At 41.8% G+C, this 16,273-nt stretch overlaps 1 protein-coding gene across 11 annotated transcripts in view; it reads left to right on the top strand.

Moving 5' to 3' along the window:
- Positions 1 to 16,273, top strand: part of Lrrc49 (leucine rich repeat containing 49) — a 107,618-nt gene that overhangs the window by 71,403 nt on the left and 19,942 nt on the right. For all 11 annotated transcript variants that reach the window (XM_063265149.1, XM_063265147.1, XM_063265145.1 and 8 more), the window contains 2 exons: positions 245 to 328; positions 4,141 to 4,304. In XM_063265149.1, coding sequence (XP_063121219.1) covers positions 245 to 328; positions 4,141 to 4,304 — 248 coding nt within the window. The remainder of the gene's footprint in view (positions 1 to 244; positions 329 to 4,140; positions 4,305 to 16,273) is intronic.

The following is a 16,273-nucleotide window of genomic DNA, read 5'->3' as shown; positions in this document are numbered from 1 at the left end:
TCAAATATCTGCCCCCTTTCTTTTTCTTACTGTTCTCTCTCTTACATTAATGAGCTGATTTAGTTCACCTACAGAGCAGATGTGGGCTTAGAAATACAAATTCTTTTTAGAATTAGGAAGTGAGAAGAAAATATAAAGCAAATACCAACCTTCCTTCCAGGGACTCTTTTCTGTTAGCACAACACCTCATTGCAGTATGGTTAACTCCTCAGGACACTTTCTTTAACAAACATTGTTTTTCTAGGAAGAAGAAAGACGCGTGGCATCTGTTGTGGCCAAAAAAGAGGAGGAGAAGAAGAGGGAGAGTCACAAGCAGTCCTTGCTGAAGGTACATCCTTCAGTGCGGCCTCCACTTGCATAGGAGGACACCCGGACACTGGCCAGCCCACAGGAACATGGCTTTCAAAACTAAGTCTGTGTTTTGTAAGCAAGCACTCCTGGGAACACTCATGGGTTACTAGGATGACTAGACCTGCACTTTGGAAGGACAGAGGTGCTCCGAAATACAAGATATACAAGATGGGCATTGTAGAAGAAGGGGTGACTGCAGTACGAAGGGAAGTAGAGCGTTTCTCATGCCAGTATGGCTGTCTGTGTATCACCTGGCATTAGCATGCCACTTTGGATAGCTCTGTGGTAGGGGTCCAGGCTATGCAAGGACTGTTTTACACTATGAAAATGATCCTTAAATTAACATCAAAACCTGTCCCCAACACCTTGCAGATCCAGACTAGAGAGTTGAAAGTAACTAGAGTTAATGTGCTAACTGCACATGATTCCCGTCCTTTCTGTTCCCTCTGACCCCAGTTCCTCCCTAGCTCTTTGTGGTTCTCCCTGATTCTATTGTGAGTGTGCCTAAGCCCTCTCCTGACACAGAGGCCTCTTTACTCATTGCCTAAGAGGATCTTAACTTTCTTATGTTGGACTACTACTCAGTTTATCAAAAATACGTTTTTAATATTTTGTTTATAAAAGTTTAGCTGCAGTTGTAGTTTTAAACATTTATAGGAGCAAGATTGCCACACTAGGGATAAGCCTTCCCAAACTGCTCGTGTTGGGGACATGGCCTTCCGTGTCACAACATTGCTGCTATCCAGCTCCTGTGTAAATGAGTGAGTTAGTGATGATCTGAGACACGTATGTTTGTTCCTAGAGTAAAGATGAGGCCTGCTGAACCCTCTTGTGCGATAGCAAGGAAGAATGAGCGTGGAGGTCCTGTTGATGGTTTACTAGACACCTGTCAATCTGCCCATGTGAGCAGAGCACACATGGGTACAGCACAGGATCAACATGACTTTATGGGCAACTGAAACTTTATTTCTGTATTATCACCCCAACCCCCTAATTCAGCTGTTTCTTACCATCAGATATGTCACAGTTTTAGTCAACATTTAAGAGTATTTGGAAAGTGTTTAGTAACAACTTTAGAAAATAGCTGTTTGTTTGAAGTCTTGGAGCTCTGATTGACTATGATCTTCATAGAGAAGTGTTGGCATCAGCAGGCCCAGATTTAGCCACATCAGAACAGAGCTTCAGTACTTCCTAAGCTGCATCCCTGCAGATGCAAATACTGATCCTGGAGATGCTGGAATGTGGGTGGGAGTGAGCCATGCTGTGTAAAGCCTTTGTCTGCAGCCTCATGCTCATGCCTTCCTGTTTCACCTGCATCCTTTGAGATGGTCACTGTGACATACACTGATGAGGTCCTGCCTACACAGGGACAAGTAGACTCAAATGGCAGAAAATGAACTTCACTCCCCAGATATTTTCTACATTGCATATACTTGGCAGTTGGCAATGAGATGGCTGCTGTGATCTCTGGGAAGAGCACACTTGGGCACCCTTTGGTCTTGCACAGGTGTAACCCAGCTCCCTTTCTCTTGCTCCACAGGCATCTTGAGCCCCCATATGGCTCTCCGCCTAACCAGGGATGCCCACCTGACTGCACAATAGACTCCTGACTTAATGCACCCTTTTCCTTATCCAACAAAATTACGTGCTAACTTAGTCAACCTAGTGCCAGACTGCTTTAAAAACTTAAGGGAAGGAGGCCCCACTGGTGTGGGCACAAGAAAGTATTACATGTTCAGAGACCACCTTGTAGACATATCCAGTGGAGGAAATATATTCTGTGAATTTTTCTAAACACTGCTATCTCTCTCTCTCATGTTTATTTTTCCTGCCAGCTAGGAAGCCAAATGCATGCAGCCATGGTCTTGCCACTAGGTAGAAATAACTGCATTGTTTAGATTGGGAGTTGGGTTGGCAAAGCCATCAGCAAATAAGTGAAATAGAATTCCATATGGTAAGTTTAGCTTTCTTAATTCTAGATTTAGGTAGTAGTGTTTTATAGTAGCGTAGTAGGATTTCAATTGCTCTGTGCAGGAACATTATGTACCAAATGTCAGTCATTTCAGAAACACATGCACAGTATTTACAATGCTCCAAACTGCACAGACACTTGAAATAACAAACTGCAGAACAAAGAGCTCAGGCCCCAAACTTTTCTAAACCTAGAAATAGAATTTTGAAAAGGTTAGTTTCATTAAACAAGCCATCACTTGCAGTTTCTATCCAGTGTCACACACACTTGCTCAACTCTTGAGTCAACAAATGCAAAAGTACAATGGAAATGCTTGGCTTTCCTTATACAGGTGCAGAGGGAGTGGGAAAGAAGTCCCTGATCCCCCTCTCCCTGGCTCTAGAGCAGACTCCTGGAGAGGGGTTAGTGGCTCACTTGGTGGATGTCTTTCAATAGCAGATTTTGAGTGAAAGAGAAAAAGAATCTATTTTCAGCATTCTGATCTGAGATGACATTTTAAAATATTAACTTTTGAGACTAGCAAGACAGCTCAATAAGTACAGGTTTTTGCTACCAATCCTGACAACTGGAGTTCAGTCCCAAGAACTCACATACTGGAAGGTAAAAATTGACTTGTGCAAGCAAGACATACACATAAAATAAATATTTTTTTTTAAAAAAAAGAGGGGTTGGGGATTTAGCTCAGCGGTAGAGCGCTTGCCTAGCAAGTGCAAGGCCCTGGGTTCGGTCCCCAGCGCCGAAAAAAAGAAAAAAAAAAAAAAAAGATAAGTCATTACCCTTTAGTAATGGTGATGTACCAGAGCAGGCATCCTCCCCCGGTCTCTGTAAGCTGGATCGACATAGAATAGAGACATCTCAGCTCAGTGGAGCACAGCTTCTGTGGCTTCAGCCCCCTTTCTCAGCAGGGTTTCTGAGACAGTTGAGTGTCAAGACCCCAAGACAGTGGCTCACAGTGTGCGCAGTGCTGGAGCCTGTGAGAGGGGCAGACTCCTGGGCCCTCCAAGTACTGGCTCAGAGTGGGGCCGGTTCAGTGTCTGTCTGTAAAACCCTCCAGGTTAGCTGAGGCACCCTGAGCTCGACAAGCACCGCCTAAGGCATCCATTGCTTTAACCGACTCTTCTTTCCTGTTCTTCTAGAACAATAGTAGTTACCAAGAAAAAGATTTTACTCAGCAGAAGTTCTTCTAGTAGCCTAGATAATATTGTCTTCACCCTGAAATGTCATGATTTATGCCACAGGGGCAGAGAGATGGCTCAGCGCTTGCTGCTCTTGCAGAGGACCAGAGTTTAGTCCACCGTGTTTCATGGTTCAAAGTCACTTGTAACTCCAGTCCTGGGATCCGATGCTCTCTTCTGGCCTCCCTGGACACCCACACATGATATAAATAAAAATATTTTAAAATTTTTCAAATATTTTCATAAATATTTTCAAAACCAAGTTATATAATGAACTATGAAACACTAATCAGTCCCTATCCTTCCCCAACCATAATTATTGAGCAGAAGATGAAGTATTAGTACTTTTGTCTTGCTTTGTTTAAAGACAGAGGCATATGACCTTTCCAAGTCAGAGTTTCAGTTAGTGAAATATAGCCTACTGTTCAGAACAAGAAGTATTCATCTTCTAGATAATTTCCCATGCAGGCTGACATTGTTATTAAGAAATTTGGTCACAGGGTGAACACAGGCTCATAGGCTGCTTTAGAAGCTATGTTGGTTGTTTGCCTGCAAGGAATCCCCTCTCAGAAAGTACTGGGAGCGGTGCTTTTCTCTTCGAAATGCTCACTGTATAACCATCGTTCTATTAACTCCCCATAGGAGAAGAAAAGGTTAACAATTAACAACGTCGCTCGAAAGTGGGACTTGCAGCAACGAGTAGCCAATATCGCCATCATTCAGGACAGAAAGGACTCTGAGTCTCCTCCTCAGGAATCCTGTCAGATCGATGGAGGCACCATCTCCGCATTTCCCGAGGAAGCAGGGTATGCACTGGCACTCTGAATTCAGAATGGAGATGGGAGACCATTTCACACATAATTCTTTTTGAGAGTAACTTTCTTAAGAAAGTTGAAGTTGAAATTAAGAAGAGAAAATTTGAAACTATAATTCTGTCTATAACATTTCCCTAATGAAAAAGCCCTTCAGTGGTTGGTTATTTTGGGTGGTGTGGTTTAAATAACTAATGCAGCCTGTGAGCCTCTGTTCACCCACATGGCTTTCTAGATACATACCCTGGCTCAGGGGAGCCTCCATGCACCTCCCTTCCCAGCCATTTCCACCTTAGGCTTTTGGGTGAGTTTGTTGCCTGATGTATGTTATCCTGTGCCCTGAGTAGCAGCTTCTACAAGCACTTTTAAATCCTTTTGACAGCCAGACCTGGTGTCAAATCCCAAGTATTTGGGAAACTGATGCCAGAGGATGGCAAGATCAAGACCATTCTGAGTTACAGAGTAATGCCAAGCCTATCTTCGGCAACTCAGTGAGTCTTTATCTCAGAATTAAAAACAAAGAAAGTGACCAGAGGCTGGGATGTGGGTCATTGGGAAAGCACCTGCTTGGCATACACAGGGCAGCTGCAGTCCAGCACTGAAAATGCTTTGAAAATGCTACCCAGTAGCTGCCTTAGCCCCAAGGAAGCTTCAAGGCAAGCTCAACAAGGGCAGACCTTGAAGGGTCAGATTCAGACACACAAACACACTGCCACAGTTTGGAGGACTGTGTCCCTGGTTGCTTGCAGCCTGCCCCAGGAATGTGAGTGTCATCTTTAGGACCAACAGCAAACTGCGGCTGGACAAACATGAACAGGGGAGTGAGGATGCCAGCCCATTCGTTGTTCTTCATTGAGTACTCTTACTTATGGTCATTTTTAGACATCAGAACTTGGAGAATATCGATGTGACTGATCTTCCTAGAGTGCATGTTGCTTTGTAGAAGACTGGACTCCACAATCCAGCTCCTCTTCTACATGTTCCTCCCTCTTTAGACCCTAGTTAGACTCTGTGATCTCTGTTGCTGCATCAAAAGATCAGTAACATTGACGTCTGTTCTGCAAGCATAAAGCTTGTCAGCAGACAGCATTTAAACCTTGAAAACTGCTCAGTGAAGCTGTCGTGTCTGTGGGACATACTTTGTTGTTGTTGTTTTTTACTTCAGAGTTAAGCTTTCAGCTCTCCTCATTAGTCAGAGGGAAGAACCCTGGCATAAAGTACAGAATCTTTTTCACCACACCTCAGATTCTGTTTGAACCTTGCTGCATTGTGCTGGTTCACATCTCAGCCATTCCTTCTGACATGAATTGGTTTTAATCTGAAACTTCATATTGCCCTTAATTTAAAAGCTGAAAGAAATGCACCTGTACTACAGTAAAAAGTTTCACTCCTGTCTCCTGCATGGAGCCGCACTTCCTGACATCTGCTGTCTCTGGAACTAATCCAGGCTTGTCACATCCTTTGTCCTTTATTGTTGCATTGTGTCCTTAGTAGACTGACTCTCTTCTGACATTTTGTTTTGTCCCGGGATCCTCTTCTGTTTCTCACACTTCCTTTCTGTCCTTGCAGCCTCTTAGGTGGAAGGATCCCTCAGCTCTAGTGCTGGGGTTGTCTTCTCCTTCTCCACTGTCCAGCTCAGGAAGCTTCTGAGTGTTGGTGACTTTAAATGCTGTTCATAGACAAGGTCACTGAAATGTATATCTTTTTCTTTATGGCTTGCCCATTTAGATGTTGCATAAGAAAGAAATTATAAAAATATTATTCCCATTTTGTTTCATAAAGGTTTAAAGTTTGGTCTTCATCAGTCTTTGTTACATCAGTTTGTTACATTATTTGCATGTTTGAGATGAGGGCTGGTTTTTTATTTCCTTCGGTGGAAACCACCACTTACTCTATTGTTAAATTCAAAATACTCTTTCTTTCCTTCATTGGTATCTATTTGGATGAGTTAGCTAGCTAGCTAGCTAGCTAGTTAGTTAGTTAGTTAGTTAGTTTGTTTGTTTGTTTGTTTTTAACCATGGGAGGAGCAGAGAGTTTCTTTCTTCCAAACTCAGTTCTAGGTGTTGACCCAAGGCATCACCACTCTCAGTGAGAGCTCTTCCACAGAGCTCAGTCCCAAGTCTGGTCCCTCAGCACTTGAATCATTTCCCTGCATCATCTCACTTCTATCTCCGTCCTGTTCATCCCTGGGAGGGGCTCGCTCAGCAGAGGGGCCACCATCTTTACCTCATTCCCACTGCAGTCAAGGCTGCTGTCTGCTCCTCCCTCAGCGCTGTAGTCTTCACTTTCCAGCCGCCTGCTGCCAACTGTCCTTCCATCTGGGGCTTGTGTGGCTTTAACCTTTGCAGTCACTTTACATTCCCGAATGGCACCTTGGAGGGAAGAGGTTTGGACATGTGTGTTTATTCCTATCTGGTATTTTGCCTGAGAGAACAGGTAAATCATTTAAATGTTAGAGATTGTATTCCTGCACTCTTTATAAATCTTTAATGTAAACTAACACATGCCTGTGGGCAGTGATGTGAGCTGTTTTTCCTAAAGGCGGAAAGCCAGTATGGAGACCCACAGTCTTTTCTTTTGCGTTCAATATATGTTTAAATACTACAAGGGCTTCCCACTTAAACCGTCAGTGATTGTCCTGAGGATTTCATAATCCTAGAAGAAAGGTAGGTCTTTCTTGTGTTCCAGTGTCAATGACCTTTGACCGATGGGCATACAACTAAATGCCTAAGTGCTCATGAAAACACTATGGGTATACAGAGAAAATAATTTTTTTTAACAATTTGCTATACCCCATTAATAATTTTACTGTTCTCTGAACTTGGGACAGCTCAATAGTAAAAGACAAACTGCAGAGGTCTTTTGCCCAGTAGAAATGGCAAAATACTAGGTGTAATGTTTCCTTTGCTTACATTGGATGCATGCTGTGAAGCTGGTTTATTTTTGGTCATTTCCTGTCTATGAACACTGGCATTTTAGCCAATGCCACTATAATAAAATGCAAGGCATAAGATGAATTTCCACATTCATGAATGCTGTAATAGAAAATTCATAAAATAAGTTATTGTAGGGATCAACACCACTTACTCAGTGGGAAAAGAATCTTTAGGAAGACTTGGAGTGTTCCTGTTCTTGCCTGGTGTAAGAAGACCTCTGGACTAGGGTGTTTTTGGTCAGTGTGTTCATTGGGGTGTGGTCTGCAATTGGCCTGGCTCTTAAGAATTTGACACTTCACTGCATCAAGTCAACGTCCCATCTTTTCTTAGGGTCCTCCAGTATTTGGGGAGACACAGAAGGCTTCCTGGTTGTTGAGCTGTTTGATGATATTTGGACTTGAAATTAACTGCCAAAGAGCAGTTAATTCCCATTGGCTATCTACTGTCAGCCATCCCTTACTTTTGAGTTGGGGAACATAAGTAGTGAGGTTTGGCTTTATGTGAAATCAGGTTTGATTTCCACCGAAGCCTTGCCTTTCTCAGGGTGTAGGTTCAGGCTGAATGAGGAAAGGAGTCTGGCTAGACCCAGTACCCAGTCACCTACAGAAACTGAACTCCTACCTAATTCTTCCTTCCCTCACTTTTCATGGCAATTAACCACTAAGTCCCCCTTTTATCCTCTCTTAAATACCAGGTGATAAGTTGTCATCCATTGATAATGGTCTCTAAATGTATTGAGCTAAATGCAGGCACGGTTTTATGCCTTCATTATTTCTAGTCTTCATAAACCTCTGAAAACCATGTTCTGGGATTACCATTTACAGCCGAGGAAACTCAAACTCAGAAATCCTGAAGTTTCTTGGGAGAGTAGCAGGTCTGGAGGCTTAGCCGGGAGCTTTCTGTTTCTTAATGATGCCACCTCTCCTGTACATTACCACATCTTTCTTTCATGCCTTCCTATGAGCCGCTTGACATTGCACTGGCCTTCTTACTAATCTCCCTGCATCCAGCCTCTTCCCCCCAAACCCTTCACAGAGTACTATGTTAATACATCCTTGAAGGCAGAGAGTGCATGCTCTGCCTCTCTCTCCTCTTCTCTCTCTCTCTCTTTCTCTTTCTCTCTCTCTCTTTCTCTCTCCTCTCTTTCTCTCCCCCCACCCATGTGTGTGTGTGTGTGTGTGTGTGTGTGTGTGTGTGTGTGTGTGTGTGTATTGCCAGAGGGTTGAACTCAGGGCCTCATGTTCCACTTCTGAGCTAAATCCCAAACTTAAAACTTTTTCTGTTCTTCATCTCTGTGGGATGACATCATCTGACTTTTCAGCTCTGGCCCCACACCACTCTCCTGTCTGCCCACGTTACTGTGTCTCAGAGTCTGGACATACTGAAATTGAGTTTTCACCAGTTACGCATGCTCAGGCTTCTGTCCTCCCCTTCTTCCTCTTGCCCCCTGTCTGTTCCTGTTAAAAAAAAAAACTGTGCCCACTACTCAAGGGTCAGTTCAAAGGTTGCTGCTTTTTGAGGCCCAGCTTCTCCCTCTAGAGGGATTTGTCCTTCTTCTGTTTCTATGGCATTAGCTTGGAATACTCATTCTGTATCAACAAGTGCATTATACGTAATGTATCCAGATTGGAAAAATCTTTGAGGGCAGAGGTATCTTGCTTTCTTTTTTATATTTCCAATGTCTAGCATAAGACCTCACACAAATAATAAGCTCTCTGCAAAATCCTACTGATTATTTCAATTACATAGTGAGGTCATTTTGGCTTAGAAATTATATACTTTGCACTTAGCAAGTTGCTTGCTTGATAGGATTATAGCAGCTATATTTAGAGAGCTATAGTTCTGCAATTTGGCTTTATAATTCATAGTCTTGATTATATATATACACACATATACATATATACATATATATGTCTTGATAAGCATATATGTATATCAAATGTGTTTATATGCACACACATACACAAGCTCTTCTATCTGTCTTTATCAATACAGATGATTTAGTCACCTGTGCCAGAAGACTTAGCACAGAGCTTTGTACATAACACCTTTCAGACTTGAGTCTTATAAAAGAGCAGCTTTCTTCCAGTTTCTACCTGTGCCTGGAGCTGACCCTGTGATGCATGCAGCTCTCTGTACTCAGATCCTGTGGGGACAGAGCTGGATTCTCAGAAGTGTGGACAATCCTGAGAGCACAGGTGAGACCACCACTTCTGTTTACATACCTGGCCCAAGAGGAACCTGCCTGGAGCCATCTGGACACAGGAACTGAGGAGCAGTCTGGGACAGGATCCTTCCGGTTTCCACCTGTGCCCAGAGCTGACCCCGTGCCACAGCTCTCTGTACCCAGATCCCTGTGGGAGAAAGCCTGTCTCCAGGAGTGCTGACACACAGGCTTACAGGAGGGTCAAGCCACTGTCAGAGACAGCAAGACCAGCTAATGCCAGAGACAACCAGATGGTGAGAGGTAAGCGAAGGAATCTAAGCACCAGAAACCAAGGCTACATGGGATGATCAGAACCCGGTTCCCTCACCACAGCAAGCCTTAGACACTCCAACACACTGGAAAAGCAAAATTTTGATTTAAAATCACAACTCATGATGCTGTTAGAGGACTTTACAAAGGGCATAAATAACTCCCTTAAAGAAATACAGGACAACACAGATAAACAGGTAGAAACCCTCAAAGAGGAAACACCAAAATCCCTTAAAGAACTACAGGAAAATACAACCAAAGGTGAAGGAATTGAACAAATCCATCCAAGATCTGAAAATGGAAATAGAAACAATAAAGAAATCACAAAGGGAGACAACCCTGGAGATAGAAAACCTAAGAAAGTGATCAGGAGTCATAGACTCAAGATTGCCAACAGACTACCAGAGATAGAAGAGAGAATCTCGGGCAGAAGATATCATAGAAAACATTGACACAACTGTCAAAGAAAATGAAAATCTCAAAAAGCTCCTTACCCAAAACATCCAGGAAATCCAGGACTCAATGAGAAGATCAAACCCAAGGATAATAGGTATAGAAGAAAGCAAAGATTTCCAACTTAAAGGGCCAGTAAATATCTTCAGCAAAATTATAGAAGAAAACTTCCCTAACCTAAAGAAAGAAATGCCCATAAACATACAAGAAGCCTACAGAACTCCAAATAGATTAGACCAGAAAAGAAACTCCTCCCATCACATGATAGTCAAAATACTAAATGCACAAAACAAAGAAAGAATATTAAAAGCAGTAAGAGAAAAAGGTTAAATAACATATAAAGATGACCTATCAGAATTACACCAGACTTCTTACCAGAAGATACTGGGCAGACCCTAAGAGAACACAAATGCCAGCCCAGGTTACTATATCCAGTAAAACTCTCAATTAACATAGATGGAGAAATCAAAATATTCCATGACAAAACCCAATTTACACAATATCTTTCCACAAATCCAGTCCTACAAAGGATAATAAATGGAAAACTCCAGTACAAGGAGGAAAACTACACCCTAAAAAAATCAAGAAAGTAATCTTCTTGCAACAAACCCAAAAGAAGAGAGCCACACAAACATAATTCTACCTCTAACAACAAAAGTAACAGGAAACAACAATCACTGGTCCCTAATATCTCTCAATATCAGTGGACTCAAGTCCCCAATAAAAAGACATAGACTAACAAACTGGATATGGAAAGAGGACCCAGCATTTTGCTGCATACAGAAAACAGACCTCAGAGACAAAGACAGACACTGCCTCAGAGTAAAAGGCTGGAAAAGAATTTTCCAAGCAAATGGTCCCAAGAAACAAGCTGGAGTAGCCACTCTAATATCTAATAAATTCGACTTTCAACCAAAAGTTATCAAAAAGATAAGGAAGGACACTTCATATTTATCAAAGGGAAAATTCACCAAGATGAACTCTCAATCCTGAATATCTATGTTCCAAATGCAAGGGCACCTACATTCATAAAAGAAACCTTACTAAAGCTCAAAGCATACATTGCACCTCATACAATACTAGTAGGAGACTTCAACACCTCACTCTCATTAATGGACAGATCATGGAAACAGAAACTAAATAGACACACAGAGAAACTAACAGAAATTTTGAGCCTAATGGATTTAACAGTTATCTATAGACCATTTCATCCTAAAACAAAATAATGCACCTTCTTCTCAGTACCTTATGGTACTTTCTCCAAAACTGACCATATAATCGGTCACAAAACAGGCCTCAACAGATACAAGAAGATTGAAATAATCCCGTGTATCCTATCAGATCACCACGGACTAAGGGTGGTCTTCAATAACAACAAAAATGACAGAAAGACCACATACAAATGGAAGCTGAAGAATGCTCTATTCAGTGATAACTTGGTCAAGGAAGAAATAAAGAAAGGAATAAAAGACTTTTTAGAATTTAATGAAAATGAATATACAACATACACAAATTTATGGGACACAATGAAAGCAGTGGTAAGAGGAAAACTCATAGCTCTGAGTGCCTTCAAAAAGAAACTGGAGAGAGCAGCTTGATAGCACACCTAAAAGCTCTAGAACAAAAAGAAGCAAATATACCTAAGAGGAGTAGAAGGCAGGAAAATTCAAACTCAGGGCTGAAATCATACAAGTAGAAACAAAAAGAATTACACAAAGAATCAACAAAACCAGGAGCTGGTTCTTTGAGAAAATCAACAAGATAGATAAAACCTTAGCCAGACTAACCAGAGGGCACAGAGAGAGTATCCAAATTAACAAAACCAGAAATGAAAAGGGAGACATAACAACAGAATCTGAAGAAATAAAAAAAAACATCAGATCCTACTACAAAAGCCTAAATTCAACAAAACTGGAAAATCTGGATGAAATGGACAATTTTCTAGACAGGTAACAGGTACCAAAGTTAAATCAGGATCAAATAAACCATCTAAAGTCCCATAACTCCTAAAGAAATAGAAGCAGTCATTAAAAGTCTCCCAACCAAAAAAGGATCAGGACCAGATAGGTTTAGTACAGAATTCTATCAGACCTTCATAGAAGCCCTAATACCAATACTGTCCAAACTATTTCACAAAATAAAAACAAAAGGAACACTACTCAATTCCTTCCTTCTATGAAGCTACAATTACGCTTATACCTAAACCACACAAAGACCCAACAAAGAAAGAGAACTTCAGACCAATTTCCCTTATGAATATCAACACAAAATACTCAATAAAATTCTCGCAAACTGAATCCAAGAACACATCAAAATGATCATCCATCATGATCAAGTAGACTTCATCCCAGGGATGCAGGGATGGTTCAATATATGGAAACCCATCAATGTAACCCACTATATAAACAAACTCAAAGGAAAAAAACACATAATCATCTCATTAGATGCTGAGAAAGCATTTGACAAAATTCAACACTCCTTCATGTTAAAAGTCTTGGAAAGATCAGGAATTCAAGGCCATACCTAAACATAGTAAAAACAACATACAGCAAACCAGTAGCCAACATCAAACTAAAGGGAGAGAAACTTGAAGCAATCCTACTAAAATCAGAGACTAGACAGTGCTGCCCACTCTCTCACTACCTAGGAAATGTAGTACTCCAAATCCTAGCCAGAACAATCAGACAACAAAAGGAGGTCATAGGGATACAAATTGAAAAGAAAGAAGTCAAAATATTACTATTTGCAGATGATATGATAGTATACTCAAGTGACCCCAAAAATTCCACTAGAGAACTTATAACCTAAAAAATAACTTCAGCAAAGTGTCTGGATATAAAATTAACTCAAACAAATCCTTCCTCTACTCAAAGGTTAAACAAGCTGAGAAAGAAATTAGGGAAACAACACCCTTCACAATAGTCACGAGTAACATAAAATACCTCGATGTGACTCCAAGCAAGTGAAAAATCTGTATGACAAGAACTTCAAGTCTCTGAAGAAAGAAATTGAAGATCTCAGAAGATGGAAAGATTTCACATGCTCATGGATTGGCAGGATTAATATTATAAAAATGGCCATCAAACACAGAGGCGTATGCCAGCAGCAAACCACTGAATTGAGAATAGGACCCCCGTTGAAGGAATCAGAGAAAGAACTGGAAGAGCTTGAAGGGGCTCGAGACCCCGTAGGTACAACAATGCCAAGCAACCAGAGCTTCCAGGGACTAAGCCACTACCTAAAGACTAAACATGGACTGACCCTGGACTCTGACCTCATAGGTAGCAATAAATATCCTAGTAAGAGCACCAGTGGAAGGGGAAGCCCTAGGTCCTGCTAAGACTGAACCCCCAGTGAACTAGATTGTTGGGGGGAGGGCGGCAAGGGGGGGAGGGTGGGGAGGGGAACGCCCATAAAGAAGGGGAGGGGGGAGGGGGATGTTTGCCTGGAAACCGGGAAAGGGAATAACACTCGAAATGTATATAAGAAATACTCAAGTTAATAAAAAATAAATAAAAATAAAAATGGCCATCTTGCCGAAAGCAATCTACAGATTCAATGCAATCCCCATCACAATTGCAACTCAATTCTTCATAGAGTTAGAAAAGAGAAATTCACAAATTCATTTGGAATAACAAAAAAACAAGGATAGCAAAAACTATTGTCAACAATAAAAGAACTTCTGGGGGAGTCACTGTCCCTGACCTCAAGCTGTATTACAGAGCAATAGTGATAAAAAAAAAAAAAACAAAAAACAAAAAAAAAAACGGTATGGTATTGGTACAGAGACAGGCAGGTAGATCATTGGAATAGAATTGTAGAACCAGAAATGAACCCATGCACCTATGATCACTTGATCTTTGATAAAGGGGCTAAAACCATCCAGTGGAAAAAAGCATTTTTCAACAAATGGTGCTAGTTCAACTGGCAGTCAGCATGTGGAAGAATGCAAATCCACTCATCACCCTGTACAAAGCTTAAGGCCAAGTGGATCAAGGACCTCCACATCGAACCAAATACACTCAAACCAATAGAAGAAAAAGTGGGGAAGAGCCTGGGGTGCATGGACACTGGGGAAAACTTCCTGAACAGAACACCAATGGCTTATGCTCTAAGATCAAGAATTGACAAATGGGATCTCATAAAACTGCAAAGCTTCTGTAAGGCAAATGACACTGTCATGAGAACAAAGTGGCAACCAACAAATTGGGAAAAGATCAGTACCAATCCTACATCTGATAGAGGGCTAATATCCAATATATACAAAGAATTCAAGAAGTTAGACTCTAGAGAACCAAATAATCCTATTAAAAAATAGGATACAGAGCTAAACATAGAATTCTCAACTGAGGAATGTCGAATGGCTGAGAAGCACCTAAAGAAATGTTCAACATCTTTAGTCATAAGGGAAATGCAAATCAAAACACCCTGAGATTCCACCTCACACCAGTCAGAATGGCTAAGATCAAAAACTCAGGTGACAATAGATGCTGGGAAGGATGTGGAGAAAGAGGAACACTCCTCCATTGTTGGTGGGATTGCAAGGTGATGCAACCACTCTGGAAATCAGTCTGGAGGTTCCTTAGAAAATTGGACATAGTACTAGCTGAGGACCCAGCTATACCACTCCTGTGCATACACCCAAAAGATGCTCCAACATATAACAAGGACATGCTCCACTATGTTCATAGGATCCTTATTTATAATAGCCAGAAGCTGGAAAGAACCCAGATGCCCTTCAAGGAATGGATACAGAAAATGTAGTACATTTACACAATGGAGTACTACTCAGCTATTAAAAACAATGACTTCATGAAATTCATAGGCAAATGGATGGAACTAGAAAGTATCATCCTGAGTGAGGTAACCCAATCACAAAAAAAACCACATACATACATTGTACACACTCACTGACAAATGGATATTAGCTCAAAAGCTTGGATTTCCCAAGATACAATCCATAGACCACATGAAACTCTAGAAGAAGGATGACCGAAGTGCGGATGCTTCAGTCCTTCTTAGAAGGGGGAACAAAAATATTCATAGGAGGAGATATGGAGACAAAGTTTGGAGCAGAGACTGAAGGAAAGGCCATCCAGAGGCTGCCCCACCTAGGGATCCAGCCCATACACATACAGCCACCAAACCCAGACAATATTGCTGAAGCCAAGAAGTGCATGCTGACAGGAGCCTGGTATAGCTGTCTCCTGAGAGGCTGTCAGAGCATGAGAAATACAGAGGCGAACACTGACAGCCTACTATTGAACTGAGAACGGGGTCCCTGCTGGAGGAATTAGAGGAAGGATTGGAGGAGCTGAAGGGGCTTGCAACCCCATATGACCAACAGTACCAACCAACCAGAGCTCCCAAGGATTAACCCAAAGAGAACACATGGACAAACTGATGGCTCCAGCTGCTTATGTAGCAGAGAATGGCTTTGTTTGGCACCAAAGGGAAGAGAAGTCCTTGGTCCTGCCACCGCTCGATTCCCCAGTGTAGGGGAATGTCAGGGTGGGGAGGCAGGAAAGGATGGGTGGATGGGTTGGGGAACACCCTCATAGAAGGAGGGGGTGGACGAATGCAATAGGGGATTTATGGATGGGAAACCAGGAAAGGGGATAACATTTGAAATGTAAATAAATAAAATAATATCCAATGTAAAAAACAGCAGCCTTTGAACTGTGAATGCGTGAATTCATGTGTGCATATCTCTGACTAAACTGGAAGGATATGCTCAACATCTAAACATTACTTGACAAGTTTTCTACATCATTTTTATGGATAGCAAGCATGCTTTGTTAGAGAAGCAAATTGGTAAGCCATGGCCTAAATTTGAAGCTAGCTAGCCCCAGCAGCCTCATCCTGAGCTGGCTTGGCCTTCTGTGACCTGGGTAACAGCTGTTCTGTTTCTTCTTGGCAAGAGCAAGGCTGTCTACAGCGCAGCACCCACGTGTCTAATTTCTGTGAGGTCTAGAACAGTAGGGGCTCCCTTTGGCTCTGCTTCCAATGGTGTCACAGCATCCGGCCTGTAGGCTTACTTACTTATTCACTCTTTTCCCAATTGTGTGCTTTCCAAAAGTGTGCACAAAATAATCACC

Source organism: Rattus norvegicus, chromosome 8 (assembly GCF_036323735.1).
Source record: "Rattus norvegicus strain BN/NHsdMcwi chromosome 8, GRCr8, whole genome shotgun sequence".
NCBI classification, from domain to species: Eukaryota; Metazoa; Chordata; class Mammalia; order Rodentia; family Muridae; genus Rattus; species Rattus norvegicus.
The sequence above is the reverse complement of the archived record's forward strand: the minus strand, read 5'-3'. Positions and strand labels throughout refer to the sequence as shown.